The 20,293-nt window shown below is 41.2% G+C and overlaps 1 protein-coding gene across 2 annotated transcripts in view; it reads left to right on the top strand.

Moving 5' to 3' along the window:
- Positions 1-19,690, top strand: part of WDR75 (WD repeat domain 75) — an 85,529-nt gene extending 65,839 nt beyond the window's left edge. For both annotated transcript variants that reach the window (XM_069983542.1, XM_069983543.1), the window contains exons 17-21: positions 2,597-2,766; positions 2,972-3,031; positions 9,860-10,012; positions 18,523-18,614; positions 19,410-19,690. In XM_069983542.1, coding sequence (XP_069839643.1) covers positions 2,597-2,766; positions 2,972-3,031; positions 9,860-10,012; positions 18,523-18,614; positions 19,410-19,629 — 695 coding nt within the window. In that variant the 3' untranslated portion in view covers positions 19,630-19,690. The remainder of the gene's footprint in view (positions 1-2,596; positions 2,767-2,971; positions 3,032-9,859; positions 10,013-18,522; positions 18,615-19,409) is intronic.
- The last annotated feature ends 603 nt before the right edge of the window (positions 19,691-20,293 follow it).

Genomic DNA, 20,293 nt, shown 5'->3' with positions numbered 1-20,293 from the left:
CTTATGATCAGTTTACAACGGTTGTGCCATTTTGTATTTTTTACGCTTAGAGGGGCGTGGTTACTTATTAGCTACTTTGTTAGTGGAATTTATCTTGCACAATTTTTCAGTATTTGCGCAAAACATTGTGCAGCAGTACTCCACACCTAGCATTTTTTATTTTTTTTAGCCAAGTTGTTTTAACCCAAAAAGTGCTCAGAAAAGGTTTTTCTAGATTTATGAAGGCACTTGCGCCGAATGATACTTTTTACGGGCTGCGCAAAAAATTATCACCTGCTCAAAAAAATTGCACAGATTATGCATTCATGTGTTTTAATGAATTCTAATAAATACTAGAAGGTTTTAGCATAAAAACTGCCCCGTCCTAATAACTGAAACATTGGCTTTTGAGGTGCGCGCTTGTTCTTGTGATCAGACTACGACCATTAAACTTTTGATTAGTGTCTACACAAGGTTTTTGTTGTTTTTTACCTCCTCGCCATTCTAAGAGCCATAGCACTTAAATTCTTCCACCTACAGGGCTAGTTGGGCATCATGTTTTGCTCCACAATCTCAAGTTTTTATTAGTATCATAGTGTTAATATTTTTTTATATCTACCTTTTTCTTCTGATGTGACAAAATATGTTTATTATAAAAATGAACAGCGCTCCATAGTGTAGAAATCAGGCAGAAGGGCATTAGGAAAAAGAGAAAATGGAGATTCTCACCTGATGGTGTTGTGCAAATACAAGGCACAACACTTGACCACAGCAGGCATATGAACTGCAGCCACTCCCAGGCAACCTCAACGGGATAGTAACAGCAACAGAATCCTCCACTCCACAACTGCGTCCAATGGGCTCAGGTCCAGGTAAAAAAAGCAAGGCAAAATAAAGTACAAAAATTTATTAAAAAAACGACACAACGAGTTTCGGGATCGCACCGATCCCTTTCTCAAGTGTCTGACCTTGAGAAAGGGATCGGTGCGATCCCGAAACATGTGTTTTTTTTTAAATAAATTTTTAGTACTTTTATTTTGCCTTGCTTTTTTTTTTACCAGGACCTGTGCCTGTTGGACCCAGTTGTGAAGTGTAAGATTGTTGCTGTTAAAATATGTGCATTTTTTTTCTTCCCCTTTTTTCGTTTACGACTAGAATAGTTATCTTAACAGATCGGACAATTACGCATATCATATATGTTGCAATATACATAATTTTTATTTTTTTTTAACATATTTTATTTGTAAAATAAGGTGTGTGGGGGCTTTGTCATATTTTTAAAACCTTTTTTTCTTTCACCTTTTTTTTTTTTTTTTTAAATACTATTGAAGTCCCCCTAGGGGACTATTAAATGCAATCATTAGATCGCATACACTGTTCAATGCATGGCATTGGCGCTTTCCTTGTTAATAGAATCATTTAGGGGCACATTTACTAACATGCACACCGGTCTATGCCACTACTTTCGCCAACAGTATCCCCTACTCGCCTAATGAGCAGGTTGTAGGTGTGGCAAGGCGAGGAGGAGAGGAGACATTGCCTCTTCCAGCACCTGATTTATTAAGGTGTGCGCCAGGCAAATATCTACATCTGCTCTAAGCAGGTTTAGATATTTTCGCAATACTTGCACCAGGGCCGGACAGCTGTACTAAGGCGTGCGCAGCTTAGTTAATCCAGTCGGGAAAAAGGGCTCGGGGCTTTATTTAGGACTGGTGTATGCCAGTCTTGATAAATGTCCACCTTAGAGTTAATTTGATGAGTGTAATTGATCCATACCTGGAGTTAAATATTGAAAGGCAATAGTAAGGTGTGATATTGTCTCGTGTTATATTACATTTTATTTTATTACACAGCTACATTTTGTTCTCTTCAGAGGTTTTATTTCCTATTATTATTACACGTGTTATATTACATTTTATTTTATAACACAGCTACATTTTGTTCTCTTCAGAGGTTTTATTTCCTATTAATAATAATAATAATATTATTATTATTATTATTATTATTATTATTATTATTATTATTATTTATTATTTATTTATTTATTTATTTATTTATTTATTTATTTTTTTTTATCATGCTCTAAAACAAAGTTATACTTACTTGGAAACCAGGTCCAGTCCCCTGAAGGCAGCACTTTAGTCTTGTGTTGAAAAAAAGACTAAACACTGGAAGCCCCTGTCATCTGAGTGCTCCCAGAGAAGGCATTTATTAGATTGATTGACTCATTGAGCTGTGACACATAGTACTGTCCGGGACTTCCTGTATTTCCTGTATCTTTTTTTTTTTTTCCAACACAAGACTAAAAAACTGCCTTCAGGAGACTGAACCTGAATTTTAAAGGGGTTTACAAAAACATGGCCACTTAATTTCAGAGACAACACAACTCTTGTCTCCAGTTTAGGTGCGGTTTGCAATTAAGCTCCATTCACTTCAATGGAACTGAAAAGTAAAACCAGCCCAAGCTGGAGACAAGAGTGGGGCTGTCTCTGGAAGAAAGTGGCCATGTTTTTGTAGCAATGGATAACCCCTTTAAGTAAGTATAGCTTTGTGTCCCTTATGTTGACTTTGCATGCACCTTTTTATTTCTTCAAAAAGCCTATATATACTTTTTCAGTGTTCATTTTCAACCCTGCTAATCCCGTGCCCCTGTATGTCCATGCGGATGTCTGTCGAGGTACTGTTCAGTGGGCTATATTTGTGCCAAGAGATGAACCTGAAGTTTTGCATTCAGAGCAGCACAGTTGGCTGGTGAAATCGCAGCTGTATTTCCTCACAAGAAACCAGGTAATTAACATAAGTGGAGCCATGTTTAGCTTTAGTTTTGTAAAAAAAAAAGTAACAATGTTATTTTATGATGTAAAAAATTTTATATTTATATGCTCTTATGAAATGGATCTAGTTTGTAGTAACAATTAGTATTTTAATAGATTTAGTTCTCCAACACAACTATATTCTTGTTATGCAACATCATGGTCTTTTTTCTCTTTAGGAGCTGATGACGTTTAGCACAAAATCTACAGAGGAGAGGTTGAAACCTTTAAGCAAGCAGGTACGTGTTTACATCTGTATACCAAAAGAAAATATGCATTCTTGTGTAAAAGTTATCCTGAGAAGTTAGAAAAGTAGTCGTAGCTCCTTGCCAAGGGGGTAAACTTTTTTTTTTTTTTTTTGCTGACCTTGATCCTTAGATAGTATTAACTTTTTCTAATTTTATTTTATTTTTAAGGCTGCATAGAAACAGCATACAACTGTTTTTATGACACACACGAAGCATCAATCTGTAACGCGTGCTCTGCATATTGCAGTTAGAAATAGGTGTGATGTGTGAATGCCCAGATTCTGTACAGATTGCTGCTTACAGAAGCTGGGGAACAAGCACTTACCCCTCCCTGCTCCTGTTTGTGTCCTTTCATCTTCAGCTGCACTGCACCCTCTTGTGACTATCACATGATCACACCCTAATAGAGGCTGCAGTGCAGAGGAAGTTGCCAGGCCATACAGACAGGAGCAGGGAGTGGTGAGTGTTAAACTGTGTTCCTACATTGCATTTATGTCAAAAAATGTTAATGGATGCCATCAATGAAGCTGTACCGCTAGTGAGCATGTAAAGTGAGATAAATATACCAGTGTTTTTTTGTTTTGTTTTTATTTTTCTTGTATTAAAGTAACCACCATTTTGTTAATTTAAAAAAAAAATGCTTTTTAGAGTGTTTAAAAAAAAAAAAAAGGCGAAACAAAACATTAGTTTTGGAAAGGGCTAGAAGGGCTCTTTTTTTCCCCGTTGTGCCAGGGGCTGTGGCTACCACTTGTGGTTGTGGAATGCGTCCTGTCTGCTACAATGAAGCTGAGAGCGGTTGTGTGCAGCTCACAGCACATATGGAGGTAAAGAGAGAAACAGACGCCATACTGCTGGAGCCCCCAGAGAGAGTGCACTGTGCCCAGCACTGACCTCAGCAGGTAGCCATGCTCTCCTCGTCCCCCTCCCCCTCCCTGCAGTGATGAGCGGCGCCTAGCAGCATCGGCGGCGATCTCATAGCGATAACCAAGCTGCTACACCTCCCATCACCTGCTCATGCTATGAGCAGGTGATGAGAGTAGTAGCTCAGTTAAGTCCAGAGCGGCAGTGGCGGTTCGGCGGGCTTACTGTGATGGATATCCAAATGTACTGATTGATTACATTTATGGAATACTTTGGGGAGCAAGGACACTTGCTCCCCAAAGTATTCCATAAATATATTTAATCAAAAACACTGTATATGACATTTACATACACATCCATTGTAATTCAATGGAGTGTCCAGCAGGGGCGCACTATATATAGAATATATACTTCTATATATAGTGCGCCCCTGCTGGACACTCCATTGTAATTACACCCCCAGTTCGTGACGTCACGGTATTTCAGAGAATCTGAGATCTCCCTGATCTAATAAATTAAGGGAAATAGCCCTATATGTGCATTTCCCATAATTAATGTACATTAGAAATTTGTCTAACTTTCCGTAAGTAATAACATATAAAAAAAAATTGTTTTGGCCGGACTTCTCCTTTTAGGTCTGAAAGATGGCTTTATCTGAAAGAAAGGATATACAGTGGTACCTTGGTTTAAAAGTAACTTGGTTTAAGAGCCTTTTGGTTTAAGAGCTCACAGTTTTTCAAAATTGTGACTTTGTTTAAGAGCATTGTTTTGGTTTAAGAGCTCCATGTACTGGGTGGGAGCGTGAGTGGGGGAGGGGAAGGACTGCATAGTGGGGTCTTCAACACTGTACTCTGACCCAGGAAGTCTCCCTCACCTTCCAAATCATTGCAGATATACTTCAGGCTGGGGCTTGCATCAGAGGAGAGAACTGTGGAGGTATTCTCTCCATAGCTGTAACCCCTCTCTCCCTGGACAGTGAGCACTGCATTTATGTGCCCACATCTGTCCTGCTCATTCCTTTATGCTCCCTGCAGTCTCTGTCCGCTCTTGTGTTTCCCATCCTCTCCATTACTGTACAGTAACTTATAATATCACACATTCTGCTGTTTCTGAATGTTTGTTTCATTAGTTTTACATGTTGTTCAGAATAATAAGTATTTATTTTTGAGGTGTGGAACCAATTGTCTGCATTTCTATGATTTCTAGTGGGAAAATTTGCTTTGGTTTAAGAGTGGATTTGGATTACAAGCTGGGTCCCAGAACGAATTATGCTTGTAATCCAAGGCACCACTGTATAAGGCTCCGTACATCCTAGCGCTTGTAGTTCTCCAACCCTCTTAGCTGTTACTATAGCCTAGAGAAAAGTGACCTTGAGAGTTAGGAATCTGATTTCTATTTCCTCTAGTGGTTCAAAAGAGTGACAACAAAGTTGTCTAAGAACAGACAGGCTGAAACTGATATACTAAGGGGAGGCCTTATCCTTTCAATAGCTTTGGAAAACTGTTTTCTTGAATTTGCAGCAATCTGATACCTAAAACCGCTGACATAACAGCAATTTGTTCACGAATAAAGCTTGGTCTAAGGCCATTATCAAATCCTTTCTGTACAAAGTTCAGAATTTGCGGAGTTGAAGGAGAATCTGGATCAACACCTCTAGGAACTGTCCATTTATGAAAAGTTCTATGGATGCTGTCATATTGCTTGTTAGTTGCTTCGCTCCTACGGTAGAATAAGAGAGTGTTTCCAAACCCTTTGTGAAAACCCTAAGGGGGAGATTTATCAAACTGGTGTAAAGTAGAATTGTCTTAGTTGCCCCTAGCAACCAACGGTGCCCGCTAATCAAGTAATCAGATGCAGCTGTCAAAGTTGACAGCTGCATCCGATTACTAGCTGCAGCCGACCGCTGGTATCTAGTGGCGGAGAGCGATCTCAGTGTCTGTTGCCTGCCGGGGTCTCCGCCAAGATGGCGCTGATCCCAGCTCTGCACTCGGATGCTTTCGGCTGCAGCCGCCGAAAGCAAACGAGTGCCTATCTCATTGATCTATGCTGTATTACTATACAGCATAGATCTCAATGAGAGATCAGAGTGCTTATACTAGAAGTCCCCCAGTGGGGCTTTTAGTATAAGTGTTAAAGTAAATAAAATAATAATAATAATAAAAAAATAAAATAATAATAATAATAATAATAATAATAAAAAGTGATAATAAAAAATCCCCCTTCCCTAATAAGTCTGAATCACCCCCCTTTTCCCATGAAATTTTCCCATGTAATAAATAAAAGTAAACAAATAAACATTTTTGCTATCGCCACGTGCGTAATCGCCCATACTATTAATTTATCACATTCCTAAACCTGCACGGTAAACAGTATTAGCTCAAACATTTTTGGTTGCATCAAATCCAGAAAAATTGTAATAAAAAGTGATCAAAAACTTGCATATGCGCAATCAAGGTAAAAAATGACACCTCACACAGCCCCATAGACCAAAGGATAAAAGCACTATAGGCATAGTAATTAAACGATTTTAAGGAACATATATTTGTTAACAATGGTTTGAATTTTTTTTACAGGCCATCACATAATATAAAAGTTATACATGTTACATATAGTTTTAATCGTCACGACTTGAGGAACATATATAACAATAAATTCAGCCTGTCATTGCAAAGTACAATTGGTGGCGCAAAAAATAAGGGCTCATGTGGGTTTCTCGGTGGAAAAATGCAAGTGCTATGGCCTTTTAAGCACAAGGAGGAAAAAAAACGCAAAAATCTAAATTGGCCCGGTCGTTAAGGGGTTAAACTCTCTTTGGCCAGAATGGTATGATCGTGATTCATTAATACACTCTGTATCATACATTTAAGCGTAAAAATATCATTGTCCTGCGGCTCTCACAGGGTGGAGAGACAGAATCCATTGTTAGGCCAATAGGACATTGGGGAAGTGATAGTTACCTACCCCAATCCACACAGCTACCATTATGATCTTTACGATCCCTGTTAATTTCTTCTCCTACTTCTGAGGGGAGATCAGATCAGGCACTGCATCAGTCTCTCCTCTCTGAAGCAGAGAGAGGAGACAAGCAGCAAGGGACCAGGAGGAGTTGGAAGGTGGGGTGGGAAACTGGGGTGGGTATCACTTATTACCAGAATACCCTTTTTTAACACATTATGTAGTCACAAAGCAGAAATATGATAAATGTGACTTGCTGCTACCATTTTGGTTTTATGAATATCTGTCTTGAAAATGTTTTTAAATAAACACACTGAATATTAACCACTAACCTAAAGTACAGTGTGTCATGAAAAAAAAAAAAAAAAAATCTTACTCTGATAAATAAAAGCATCCCAAAGTTTAAGTGTACCTGTCATTATAACTTTCAAAATCTAAATCAACAGTAGATGTGAAATAAGAAAATTTGCAAGTCAGAGCACAGGAAGTGCCGTATTTTCCATGATAACTAAAAAATAAATGAGTGTATATTACAAACTTGCACATCTACTGTTGATTTAGAAAGTTATAACGACGGGTACGGTTTAACCCCTTGCCTCCGCAGCCTGTTTTGGCCTGAATGACCAGGGCTTATTTTTCAAATCTGACCTGTCTCTCTTTATGTAGTGATAAATCTGTGATTCTTTTAACTATTGCGGTTATTCTGAGATTGTTTTTGGTATACTTTGGTTGATACACTCAGCTGTTTTTTTTTGTTGTTTTTTTTTTTAAAACATTTGCGCAAAAATTTGAACATAAACTAATTATTACTGCAACATCTAAAACGTCTGCTTTATGATTACATCATTTGGTGAACGTCCTTTTACTTTTTAGGATGTTAGAGGGCTTTGAAATTTTGCAGCAATTTTTTTTTTTTCTCTCTCCAGTTTCAGGAAAATTTCAAATTCAGATTTTATTAGGGACCAGTTCAGTTCTGAAGTGGATTTGTGGGGCCTGTATGTTAGTTACCCGCATAAATCCCTCCACTGTAAAAACTGCACCCCTCAAAGTATTCAAAGTTTATAATAGGTTTAATAAGTTTATTAACCCTTTAGGTTTTTTTTGCAAAAATGTAAGCAAGTTAGAGGGGAAATTGAAAATTTTCTTTTTTTGGGCAGATATTCTATTTTAATGCATTTTTTTTTCCTATAACACAGCAAATACTAACTGAGAAATGGAACTCACTATTTATTCCCCATGTTTTAGTGTTTCTAGAAATCACCCATATGTGGCCACAGTGCGTCACCTGACTCCACAGGGCGCAGACATGACAGAAGCCTTGTGTATTTTGGGGGTCTTACTTTATTTCAGTCTTCTTTTTTTTTTTAGCCATTATTTAATGTCACAGAGGCCTTGCAGTGCCAAAATATTTGTGTAAGACGGGTTGACGTTTCCATCGGTACCATTCGGGGGGACATGTGACACCCTGATCAATATTTAATTTTTTTATGAGGTGGTACGAATAAAAAAGACAATTTAGCAGCTGTTTTTCACCATTTTTTTTTCTACGCCGTTTACTATACGTTACATATGACATGTTATCGTTATTCTTCAGGTCGGTACGATTACAGAGATATCCATTTTATATAACTTTTGTTATAGTTAATGGCATTTATACTATAAATACTGTTTGTGTCTTGCATATTGTAAGAGCAGTAATATTTTAAAATTTAAATGTGAGGGATTTTTTTTTTTGCGGCATAAGCTGGCGTTTATAGCGGTACACCTTTTAGGTACATGTGTCGTATTGCTAGCTTTTTTCTATATTCTTTAGGGGGCAGGATTAACAAAAAAATTTCATTTTGGTTCGTTTTTTTTTTTTTTTTTTTTTTTTAAGGCATTAATCGGGGGGTATAATTTAACAGGTTAATAGATGGGGTCATTACGGACACGGTGATACCAAATATGTGTACTTTATTGGGGATCATTTAGAAAGTGGGATAGGGAATGTGTATATTTATTGATTTTATTTTAATTTATTTATTTTAATTTATGTGTATTTTTTTTTTTTTTTTTTACTTTTTCAGGTGTATATATAATGCATTACAGCACATGATGTGTGCTGCACTGCATTATATAGTGAATGAGCTGTCAGCTATACAGCTGAAAGCTCATTCAAACGATCTGGTCCCTGCCTCAGAGACCTGATCGTTATATACCATAGTGACCCAGACGCACCAGGCAGCGTCTGGGTCACTATGGTAAACCCCCGGAGTTGCAGGATTGCTCCTGCGGCTTCGGGAAGGGGGGAAAGCAGCACGGTGAGAGGGTGGGGGGCGGTGCACGGGGACCGATACGGGTTGGGGGGGGGGCGCGAGCGGAGCAGGGGCAGGACCATGGAGGGGGCCGGATCTGGTTGAACGGGGCCAGCGGAGCACGGGGAGGGGCCGGACCATGGATGGGGACAGATCGGGAAGGGGTAGGGAGCGGAGCACGGGGAGGAAGCCGGATCATGGAGGGGAGGGGGGAGCGAAGCACGGGGAGGATCACAGCAGTGGCGGCTGGAGGAGGCAATGTGCCGCAGCCTCCTCCCGCGCCCGATCAGCAGGAGGAGACATCATGTCTTCCCATAGATCGCAATGACCACGGCGTTTATGGGGTTACCTGCCCTGGGGGGTGCAGCTCCCCTCTGGGCAGTGGCAGCAAGAGGAGGCTGTGTGACACAGCCTCCTCCTGCTTCCCGATCTCGGATAGGGACAGTGGGGGGAGGCAGGGAAAGCATGACGTCCAAGGACGTCATGATGCGTTCTGGCACTGCTTTTCATGACGTCCCTGGACGTCATATTGGGGGAAGGGGTTAAGTTATTACTGTACAGAGTGACACATGAGATTTGTAAAATGAGGCTCATTATCTAAGACGAGAATCAACTCCGTTCTTATGGTGGTAAAAACCAGTACACATATTTGTCTCTAATGCCAAACTATATTGAATATCACTCAAATGCTTTCTTCTTTTATTTTTAGTTGGCAGCAGAAGATAGTTTACCTTTCACACCTTTCTTCACGTTGTTGGAAACGAAACGGCAACAAAAACAATTGGAGAATGAGACAGAGAGGCAACTGGAGAAATCTGCTCTAATGGGTGGCAAAACTCAACATTCTTTTGCCATTAAAGAGGTTTGTATAATCTTTACTCTTTTGTTCCCTTGAATACACTCTTAAGGTAGCTTCACACGTACCGGATCCGCAGCGGATTTCACGCTGCGAGTTTGCAGCAAAATCCGCTGCAAATTCTTGTACTGTGAATGCTGTGGGCTCCGGGCAGCGGGGATTAAACGGGTCGGGTTACAATACTCGCAGTGGAATGAAAATACCGCTGCGGGTATTGAACTTCACAGTACAAGGATTCACTGCGGATTTCGCTGCAAACTTGCAGTGTGGAATCTGCTGCGAATCCGATGCATGTGAAGCACCCTAGGGCTAGGTTCTCAAACAGATCCCCCCCCGCCCCCCCCCCCCCCCCCCCCCCCCCCCGCTAAGCACGGCCATAATTTTGAGTGAAAACAAAGCAATGTATGGACAGATAAAGCAGTATTTTGCAAAAGCAGGCAGTAAGTAATCAACATGTTCGTTATGGATGGTCATATTTATAGATGTTATTTTATACGTCCAATTTACCCCAACGCCCTATGACAGAACCCCTGGAGAGGACCTCCCACCGCAGGACAGGAAACCTGAGAATATAAAAGCTTGACACACCTCTCCAGCCTCAGTTCAGGTTTCCTGTCCGTGCGGATGGGAGGTCTGAGAAGACGCTCCCTCTATGGGAGCAAGAAGATCTTGACACCTTGCAGGCCGCAGGTCCTCCGTCTGCATTGCACAGTGAGGTTACCTGCAGGCATAAGACTCTTTCTGGGAGCAGCCTGGAAGTCTGGTGGGGGAGCTCGCCGGATGACCACCTCGCTCCGGACTATGGGACCGCGCGATATCTCCAGTGGAGTAGAGGGGTCTCATGGTGGAACGCCGGCATCCGTGTGTGTCGGCTTCCGGTTTCCCTGGGTGTGACGTCAGGACGCGTGCGTGTGCACGCTGACGTAGTGACGTCCTGCGCTCTCTGATGACGTTTCCGGCCGGGATGCGTCACTTCCGGCGGAACGCCCAGGACTCTGCTATTTTAGAAACCCGGGAGCGGGAGCTGGCGTCCGTAGCCTCGTGCGTCCAGGGGCTTGAGACCCCCATCAGCCGGCCCGTACTACAGCTGACAAGTCTGCCTGGTACACCTCCTGCAGTGATGTCTGAACCTTCTGGAGGGGACAAAGGACGCCATGAAAAAAGAAAGAACTCTAGTCCGGTACCAGTGAAGACCTGGGAGTGGTGAGAGGTCCTGTTTATTTACACTTATGTTTTTGGGGTGTTTCTTGCTGTTTATATTTTAGAAGTCACCAGCAAGTGCTAAGTCCTCTAGTAAAGAGAGACATCGCCGCAGAGAGTGTGGTGAATGCAGGAAGGAACTTAAGGAAGATTATAATAGATCCGTTTGCCCTGCATGTGTTGATAAGCTAGTTGCTCAAGAATCCTCTGTGCTGGCAAATAGCATTAAACAGATGGTGAGAGATGAGATTAAAGCTTCTCTGGGTCATCTAAGTCTGACCCCCCAGCAGGAGCAACCGGGTCCCTCGGACACTCAAAACAGAGTCTACCCCTGTCCCTTCGGTCACCTGGGTTGATTTAGAAGAAGGGGAAGTAGAACAGCAGGCAGAAGAGGAGGAAGGCTCTTCGGCTAGTAATACATTATGCCCTGCTGAAGATACGGATCAGCTTATTAAGGCAATAAGACAGTCTATGAACATAGAAGAAGTCACACAGCCTAAGTCAGCAGAAGATGCCTTATATGAAGGTCTAGGACCTAAAAAGATCCGTACGTTTTCTCTCCATGCTAATATTAAGTCACTAATAAAGAAGGAGTGGGAGAACCCTGATAGGAAGTTTTTTATTCCACGCTTCTTTAAAAGGAAGTATCCTTTCGAAGAAGAGGATTGTAAAACATGGGAGAAAGCTCCGGCAGTGGACGCCCCGGTGGCCGAAATAGCCAAGAAAAACAGTCTGCCCTTTGAGGACCTTGGGTCACTGCCGGACCCGATGGACCGCAAAGCGGACCATTATAACCGCAAAACATGGGAGGCCTCCACCAGTGCCCTAAGAACTAATGTGGCGGCTACATGTGTTGCTAGATCCTTAAGGTTGTGGTTAGGAGATTTGAAAACCCAACTAATCAAGGAGAAGGCTCCAGCTAGAATTTTGGAAGACTTACCAACTCTCTCCAAAGCTGCAGATTTTCTAGCGGATGCATCAGTGGATTCGCTAAAAATGACTGCTAGACGAGCAGTATGGCTGAAGTCGTGGAAAGGGGATATAGCGTCAAAAGGCAAATTATGTACTATCCCTTGTGACGGTGAATCACTGTTTGGGCCGGTCCTGGACTCTCTTCTGGAGAAAGCGTCTGAAGAAAAAACAGTTCCCAGGGCAACAAAGAGCCCAAGAGTCCACTCAGGGGAAGAAGCCATTTAAAAGGCCCTTTCGTGCTAGACAAGACACCAATAGAAAATTTAGGGTCCCAGGAAAAGGGAAAGGTTTCCTTTTCTCAGGAAGGGACAAGCCCAAGGAGTCACAATGATATTCATCAGGTGGGAGGTCGTCTGTCTCATTTTGTCCCAGCCTGGAAGGAAATTTCCTCCAGTCCCTGGGTTCTAAGTACCATAACTTGGGGTCTGTTGTTGGAGTTCAACAACTTTCCCCCGGACAGATATCTTCCCACCAGATTAATGTCAGACCAAGAGAAACAGTCGGCATTAGAAACAGAAGTTCTTTAGTAAACAAAAATGTGATAATCCCAGTCCCTGTGAATCAACAGGGGAAGGGATTTTATTCCCCACTGTTCTTGGTGAAGAAACCGAACGGTACTTATCGAGTTATTATAAATCTAAAGGGACTCAATGTCCACCTGAAATACAAAAGATTTCGTATGGAAACTCTCAAATCAGCTATCCATCTTCTTTATCCAGGGTGCCTGATGGCGTCGATAGATTTAGAAGATGCGTACTATCACGTCCCTATCCATACCTCACACCAAAAATATCTGAGGCTGGCAGTAAACATCAAGGGGCGGTGGTGCCACTTCCAATACAAAGCGCTCCCGTTTGGGGTCTCTCAAGCCCCAAGGGTGTTCACAAAAGTAGTAGCCTTCATATGGCAGCCTTCATAAGGACCAAGAACATAGTCATCATTCCATACTTGGACGACTTCCTTCTAGTGGCAGACTCATCTCAGACCTTGACGCTCCAAATACAACAAGCTTCGGCTATAATAAGACAGCTTGGCTGGAATATCAACCTAAAAAAGTCCAACCTGATTCCGTCTCCCAGTTGTGTTTTTCTAGGATAGAATGGGGTAGAAAAATTGAGGCGGTCACTCACCACTTTAGATGCCGAAGGTACTTTATTAATCCAGACATGAACATAGCAGGGAAGGGGGAAGATGGAGGAGCGGGTGCAATCAGATCTGATTGCACCCGCTCCTCCATCTTCCCCCTTCCCTGCTATGTTCATGTCTGGATTAATAAAGTACCTTCGGCATCTAAAGTGGTGAGTGACCGCCTCAATTTTTCTACCCCATTCTTGCTGGACTGTTTTTCTTTGGCACTGGGCACCTCCACTAGCCGTATATTTTATCCAGTTTAGAGCTTGCCTGTCTGTTACATCGCAGTCTGGTTGTGCAGGTAGTAGTGCCAGCCGCTCTGTCTCTACCACATTTCGTTTTTCTAGGATACCTGCTGGACTCAACACTTCAGATGACCTTCCTTCCGGAAGTCAAGCAGCAGGTAATCATGGACAGAGTGCAGGCGTTATTCTGGACATTCAGACCATCCTTAAGAGAGGCAATGTCTGTCTTAGGACTTCTGACATCCTGTATACCGGCGGTAAAATGGGCTCAGTCCAAATCGAGGGATCTACAACAGAACATCTTAACATCCTGGAAAGGAACCCAGGACACACTAGACCGGCCCCTTGTTCTATCCTCAAAAGCCAGATTGTCTCTTCGCTGTTGGCTAAATCCGGACAATCTCTCTTCAGGGATCCATTGGTCCCCTCGTCCAATAGTAAGAATTACAACAGATGCCAGCCCGTGGGGGTGGGGGGCTCACATGGACAATCAAAACCACCAGGGTCGCTGGTCACCACAATCCAAGCACAGTTCTTCAAATTACAAAGAATTACTGGCAATACAGTTAGCCCTAGGATGTTTCCAGGCTCAAGTCAGACACAAACATGTGGTAGTCTACTCAGACAACACAACGGCAGCGTCTTATGTGAATCGACAGGGGGGCACTAGATCCCAGACACTTTTTAATCTGTCCTCTCAAATTTTTTCCTTTGCAGAAGTAAACTTGGCATCTCTCTCAGCAGTACACCTGAGAGGAAAAGAAAACAAGGTTGCGGATTTTCTCAGCAGGGTGCAGATAAAGCAGACAGAGTGGTCACTAAACGATCACGTGTTCCATCTAATACTAAAGAGGTTCGGCACACCTTCAATAGACCTGTTTGCAACAAGAGGAAACAAAAAACTAAGCAGGTTTTGTTCCTTGAATCCCCTGGACAATCCAACGAAAGTAGATGCCTTCTCCCTCGACTGGGGGAGGGAAAAAGGTTATGCCTTCCCACCATTCCGTCTGGTCCCGAAGGTCATCAGGAAGATTCGGGAAGACAAAGCAATGACATTGCTGGTAGCTCCATTCTGGCCCAGAAGGCCATGGATAACCTGCCTGAGGAAAATGTCAGTACAACAGCCATGGGTACTTCCGAACAACAAAGATCTGCTGTCGCAGGGCCCAGTACAGCACCCGGATACCCCGAATCTGCACTTGACGTTATGGATGCTGAGCGGGTCATCCTAAAAAGAAGAGGGTTCTCTGACAGCGTAATCAATACACTTCTGGCAAGCAGGAAGGATGTGACTACAAACATCTATTTTAGAGTCTGGCGTGCCTTTTTGAGGTTTTCCAAAGGTAAACAGGATCCGTTAGACCAGCCCAATATCCCTCTGGTGCTCAACTTCCTACAGGCTGGTATGGACATGAACTTAAGCCCGAATACCTTGAAGGTACAAGTGTCGGCCCTAAGCTCCTTTTTGAATTTTAAACTGGCAGAAAATACCCTAGTAAAGAGATTCATAACTGCTGCTTCTCGTCTTAATCCACCCAAGAAGACATTGGTGCCTCATTGGGACTTGAACCTAGTCCTGGAGGCTCTAACTATGACTCCCTTTGAGCCCCTAGAAGACATCCCAATTAGGTTGCTCACATTAAAAATGGCATTCCTCCTGGCAATAACAACTGCCAGACTGGTAGGTGAAATACAGGCTCTGTCGGCACATCCCCCTTACACCCAGATATTAGATGACAGGGTAGTTATGAGAACACTTCCTACCTTTCTCCCAAAGGTGGTATCTGAGTTTCATAAAAATCAGGAGATTATTTTGCCGTCATTCTGTAACAACCCTAAAAACCAGAAGCAGGCGTCCTTCCATACTCTGGACGTCAGGAGATGTCTCCTTGAATATTTAGACAAGACAAAGGATTTTAGGTCAGCTGAAAACCTGTTAGTTCAGTTTTCAGGACCTAATAAGGGTAAGGCAGCTTCTAAAGCTTCTGTAAGTAGATGGATTAAACAGTCAATCTCTCTAGCCTACACTAGTAAGAATAAAGATCCCCCTCCATTCTTCACAGCTCATTCCACGAGATCAGTGGCAACATCCTGGGCAGAGAGGGCAGAAGCTACCTTAGATCAAATTTGCAAAGCTGCCACTTGGAGCTCTGTTCACACCTTCTTTAGACACTACAGGGTACAGTTAAGGCCAATCTCTGATTTATCCTTCGGCAGAAAAGTTCTGTCAGCAGTAGTCCCCCCCTAATAATTTAGTTTCTATTCTAAATCTCCAGGGGTGCTGTCATAGGGCGTTGGGGTAAAAGCACGATTACTTACGGGTAATCTTGTTTTCAATAGCCCATGACAGCACCCCTCATGCATACCCTGCCCTATATAGCCGGACGTTGCTGAAATATTGTTTAAAAGTATTGTGTTGTGTTACCTATGTTGATTATTACCTCCGCTGGAGTACTTTTGTTTGAACTGAGGCTGGAGAGGTGTGTCAAGCTTTTATATTCTCATGTTTCCTGTTCTGCGGTGGGAGGTCCTCTCCAGGGGTGCTGTCATGGGCTATTGAAAACAAGATTACCCGTAAGTAATCGTGCTTTTCTCTTTAACTTCAGTTGAGCACAAAATTAAATTAAAAATATGGCCGGACATATTTTATGTATTACCTATTTATTTTACAATGTGTGAACATGGCCTTAAAGTGAATCTTTTATATGGAATTCATGTTGCAAACTGCTGACACTCTTGGATAGCTGTTAGGTCAACTAGACACTGTTACTTTTCATATATTTCTTTGCACTTCCAGATTGTAGAAAAATGCTTTTGTTCAGTGAAAAGTGTCAGAAAGGCTTTCACAAACTCCTAATCTTCCTAGGCTGTAGCAATACCTCCCTTCCCACCCATTCCCTTGTTTGCCGCTTACTGTCAGTCAAGCAGGGTCAGATCAGGCATGACAAAGATAGTTTGGAGGTATTCCAGCATGTCAAAAATCAGAAACCTTTCAGTGGAGAATAAAAATTTTTTTTCTATGTTCTGGAAGCACAATCAGATATATGAAATGTACCGTGTCTCCTGTCTAACAGGGTCAGCAGTTTACAACGTGAATAGCATCTGAATTTTTGTTATTACTTCTATTTAAGTCTTTTTTTTTAGTACTTATCAGCTTCTGTATGTCCTGCAGGAACTGGTGTATTTTTTACAGTCTGACACAGTGCTCTTTGCGTCTCTGCTGCCACCTTTGTTTCTAACAGGAACTGTCCAGAGCAGGAGCAAATCCCCCAAAGAAAACCTTTCCTGCTCTGGACAGTCCCTGTCTCAGACAGAAGTCGCAGCAGAGAGCACTGTGTCAGACTGAAAAGAAAACACGACTTCATGCAGGACATACATTAGGTGATAAGTACTGAAAGACTTGAGTTTTTTTTAAATAGAAGTAAATTACAAATCTATATAACTTTCTGACACCGGTTGATTTGTTTTTGTTTGTTTTTTTTTTTGTTTTTTTTTGCCGTAGCTCTGTCAAAAATCCAATGTGTTCTTAAAGGGGTTAAGAACACAGTGGATTTTGGGCATGAGGACAGAGCTCTTTTAATTTTTGAGTTTTAATTTTTACCTCTGCCTGCTAAGAGGGCCTTTTTTCCCAACAATTCTACTTGAAAATCACTCCTTTCAATCTACCATAAAATATAGCACAGAACCCTCAAAATATTAATTATGGGGTAAGATTGGGAAAATAATGTCATTTTGCATATTTTGGGGCCTTTCCGGTGTTAGACAATGCACTTGTAGGTCGGTCCCTAAACAATACAATATAACAATACCCATAGCTTTTAATTATGATTATAATTCCCCTATTGTGGGGATGATTTGGACTTTTGGGCTTTGTAATATTTTATTTAACTTATATCAATCGTTAAATTGCTTCTACTGTTCAGTTCCATCCCATTGCATAGAATTAATCAGTGTTATCGGCACCTTGCTACGCAGATCGCCAATTGGACCTCACAGAAGTAACTATTATACCTTTGTCAGTCGGGAAAACATCTCCTGTCACTGACCCCTAAACAGTGGGACTTGTATGAAATAAATAAATATATATATATATATATATATATATATATATATATATATATATATATATACACATATACATATAAACAAATAAACATATTATAGATCATAGCATACAGAATTGTCAGATCTATTGAAATATATATAATACAGAAGGCAAACTGTCTGCACCGTCTCAGCACAGGAACCCACATGAAGACCTCAGCGTGACACTCCCATATGTAATAACACTTGACCACTTGTGGTGCTCTGCTTAAACAAGTCCAGCAATATCTTGGCAATAGAAATATAGTGAAGGCGGCACTCACCACTATCGGTTAAAAGATGCTTTATTAGGACAGTAAAGGCGTCAGCAAAAGGCGCTTTCCACAAAAATTGAAGAGCAACGGCCGTTTCACGTGTAAAACGCTTCTTCTCTGCCCTCTGAGCCGAGAAGAAGTATTTTACACGTGAAAAGGCCGTCGCTCTTTAATTTTTGTGGAAAGCGCCTTTTGCTGATCCATTTACTGTCCTAATAAAGCATCTTTTAACTGATTGGTGAGTATATAAGAAAAAAAATTAAAGCAATTAAATTTTTCTTTTATACCAGTATCACACCAATAAATGACACCCCAACCAGCCCTGTAGGTGAGAAAAATAAAAGCGTTCTGATTCTAAGAAGGCGAGGAGGAACATTGCTTCAATTTTACCTAGATCTCTCTCCAATGACCTTTGGCATGAAGGGGTTAAATAGAAGTAAATTACAAATCTGTATATTTTTATGACAACATTTAATTTAAAAAACTTCTTTCTCCGGAGTACCCCTTTAAACCTCTACATTATAAATTGTTGCAACATTCAAATTGTAGACCTGATGTGTGCTTTGAACCAGTGAAAACGTGTTTATTGATGTTTCTTTTATCCACATAGTTTCTTCACACTCCAGCTCACGTGTTGCCACCTGCAGCCATCTTGTGCTCCTTGTTTGTGGATTCCTTGCTGATTTCCCACCATAACAAATGGTAACTTATGTTAAATTACAATTTCATGTTTAATTCGTTATTATATAGTTGAAACTATGGGTCTTTTCACTAACCACTGTATGAACATGCAAACAATTAAATCCATGTGGTCTTATAGATATACAGCGCCATGTGCAGAGATCTTGTTCAGGCGTTGATAGTGTTGGTATCTCAGCAAAGCACAGGCGTCTGCATTAGTTAACTTAAACTTCAGTAAGGCTAGTTTCCCAAACCTAAGAGGACCTTTGTGACATAGGCTGGGACAATGCCCTTAGACAGCATATGATACATACCCTATGAGAATAAAAGTAGTACAAATAGAAGAAAACCAATGTGGTTAACTACAGCTGTTAGGGATGCAATAAATGATTAAAAAACAAGCATTCAGACTACTAAAATAAGAAGGTAGTGGGAAAGCATTGAAAAATCATGGGCAGAAAAATAAATTGTGTAGAATTGTGTAAAACAAATAAGCAAACATTGCAACAGAAAGAAGGATAGCCACAGAAAGTAAAAAAAATCCCAAAATGTTCTTCACCTATATAAATAATAAGAGACTTAAAACTTTTAAAATATTGGTACCCTCAAAAATCTGGTTTGTATGTATTTGTTATACAGATTTTTTTATATACTTTTACATCGCCTTAAGATTCATATGGACCCCTCTAGACTTTTCATTTTAAAGATTGGTTGATGCAAATTTAATGATATGTAAATCTACTGTGCTGTAGTTTTGTCATTTGATTTTATTAGCAAATATGCTAACGTCCTTAATATTGCTATTGTTTAAAATAGTACAGGGAAATATAGTGAAGATGATGACCTGGAAAGTGAAAAGTCAGAAGAGGACTCGGATGAAGATATGAAGACTGATGAAGATCTATGTAAGGCAACAGAAAGTCAAAATCCTTTTCTTTCTGATTATTCTCCTCTCAAAAAGTGTGAAGAAAAGGAACTAAAACGGATAAGAAGGAGAGATTTTTCTTGGATGTCAGTCCTGTATAATGATTTATGATAAAATGTTCTTATATATTTTTTACTTTGAAAATAAAGATTGTCTGCTTTTTTCCCCTTAAGCCATTAAAGGGATATTCCAGTCTCAAAAAGTTCTCCCCACAGGATGAGGGATAGCGAGCAGTGTTTGCCAATGTCTGGAAATAGAGATGAGTGAATCAGATTAATTTTCCTTAGTATAGCCATAGCAATGCGCTCCTGCCTATGTGAATGGTGTTCTAAGAGAGCTGTCCCCCCCCCCCCCCCCCCCCCCCCTTGTATAAAAAAAACAAACTCCCCTGGTATATGACTGGCCATTTATGAAGGAGCAGAGGTGGAGTCTGAGTCGGTTCTGATAAAATTCAGTAGTCTGAGTCTGAGTTGGAGCTGCGGCTTACAGACTCCACAGCCCTGCTGTGAACATTGGTAGATCTCTGACATTCAATGAGTTATTGTATGCCAGTAATCCTCCTTCTACAGCTCTCCTTGATGAAGTTAAATGGGAACTCCAGGTAGAGGTAAAAAAATAAAATAATAAATAAACCTGCTGCAGTAGCATATAGCATTGATTACCTGTCTAACCCAGTTTTGATACTACCAAAAATCCATTTGTTTTGGGGGCATTTGTTCTGTATTTTGTGGCTGTACTTCCTGGTTGAGCAGTTGTCTATAATACTACAAGTTCC

Source organism: Dendropsophus ebraccatus, chromosome 9, assembly GCF_027789765.1.
Source record: "Dendropsophus ebraccatus isolate aDenEbr1 chromosome 9, aDenEbr1.pat, whole genome shotgun sequence".
Taxonomy (NCBI): domain Eukaryota; kingdom Metazoa; phylum Chordata; class Amphibia; order Anura; family Hylidae; genus Dendropsophus; species Dendropsophus ebraccatus.
The sequence above is the reverse complement of the archived record's forward strand: the minus strand, read 5'-3'. Positions and strand labels throughout refer to the sequence as shown.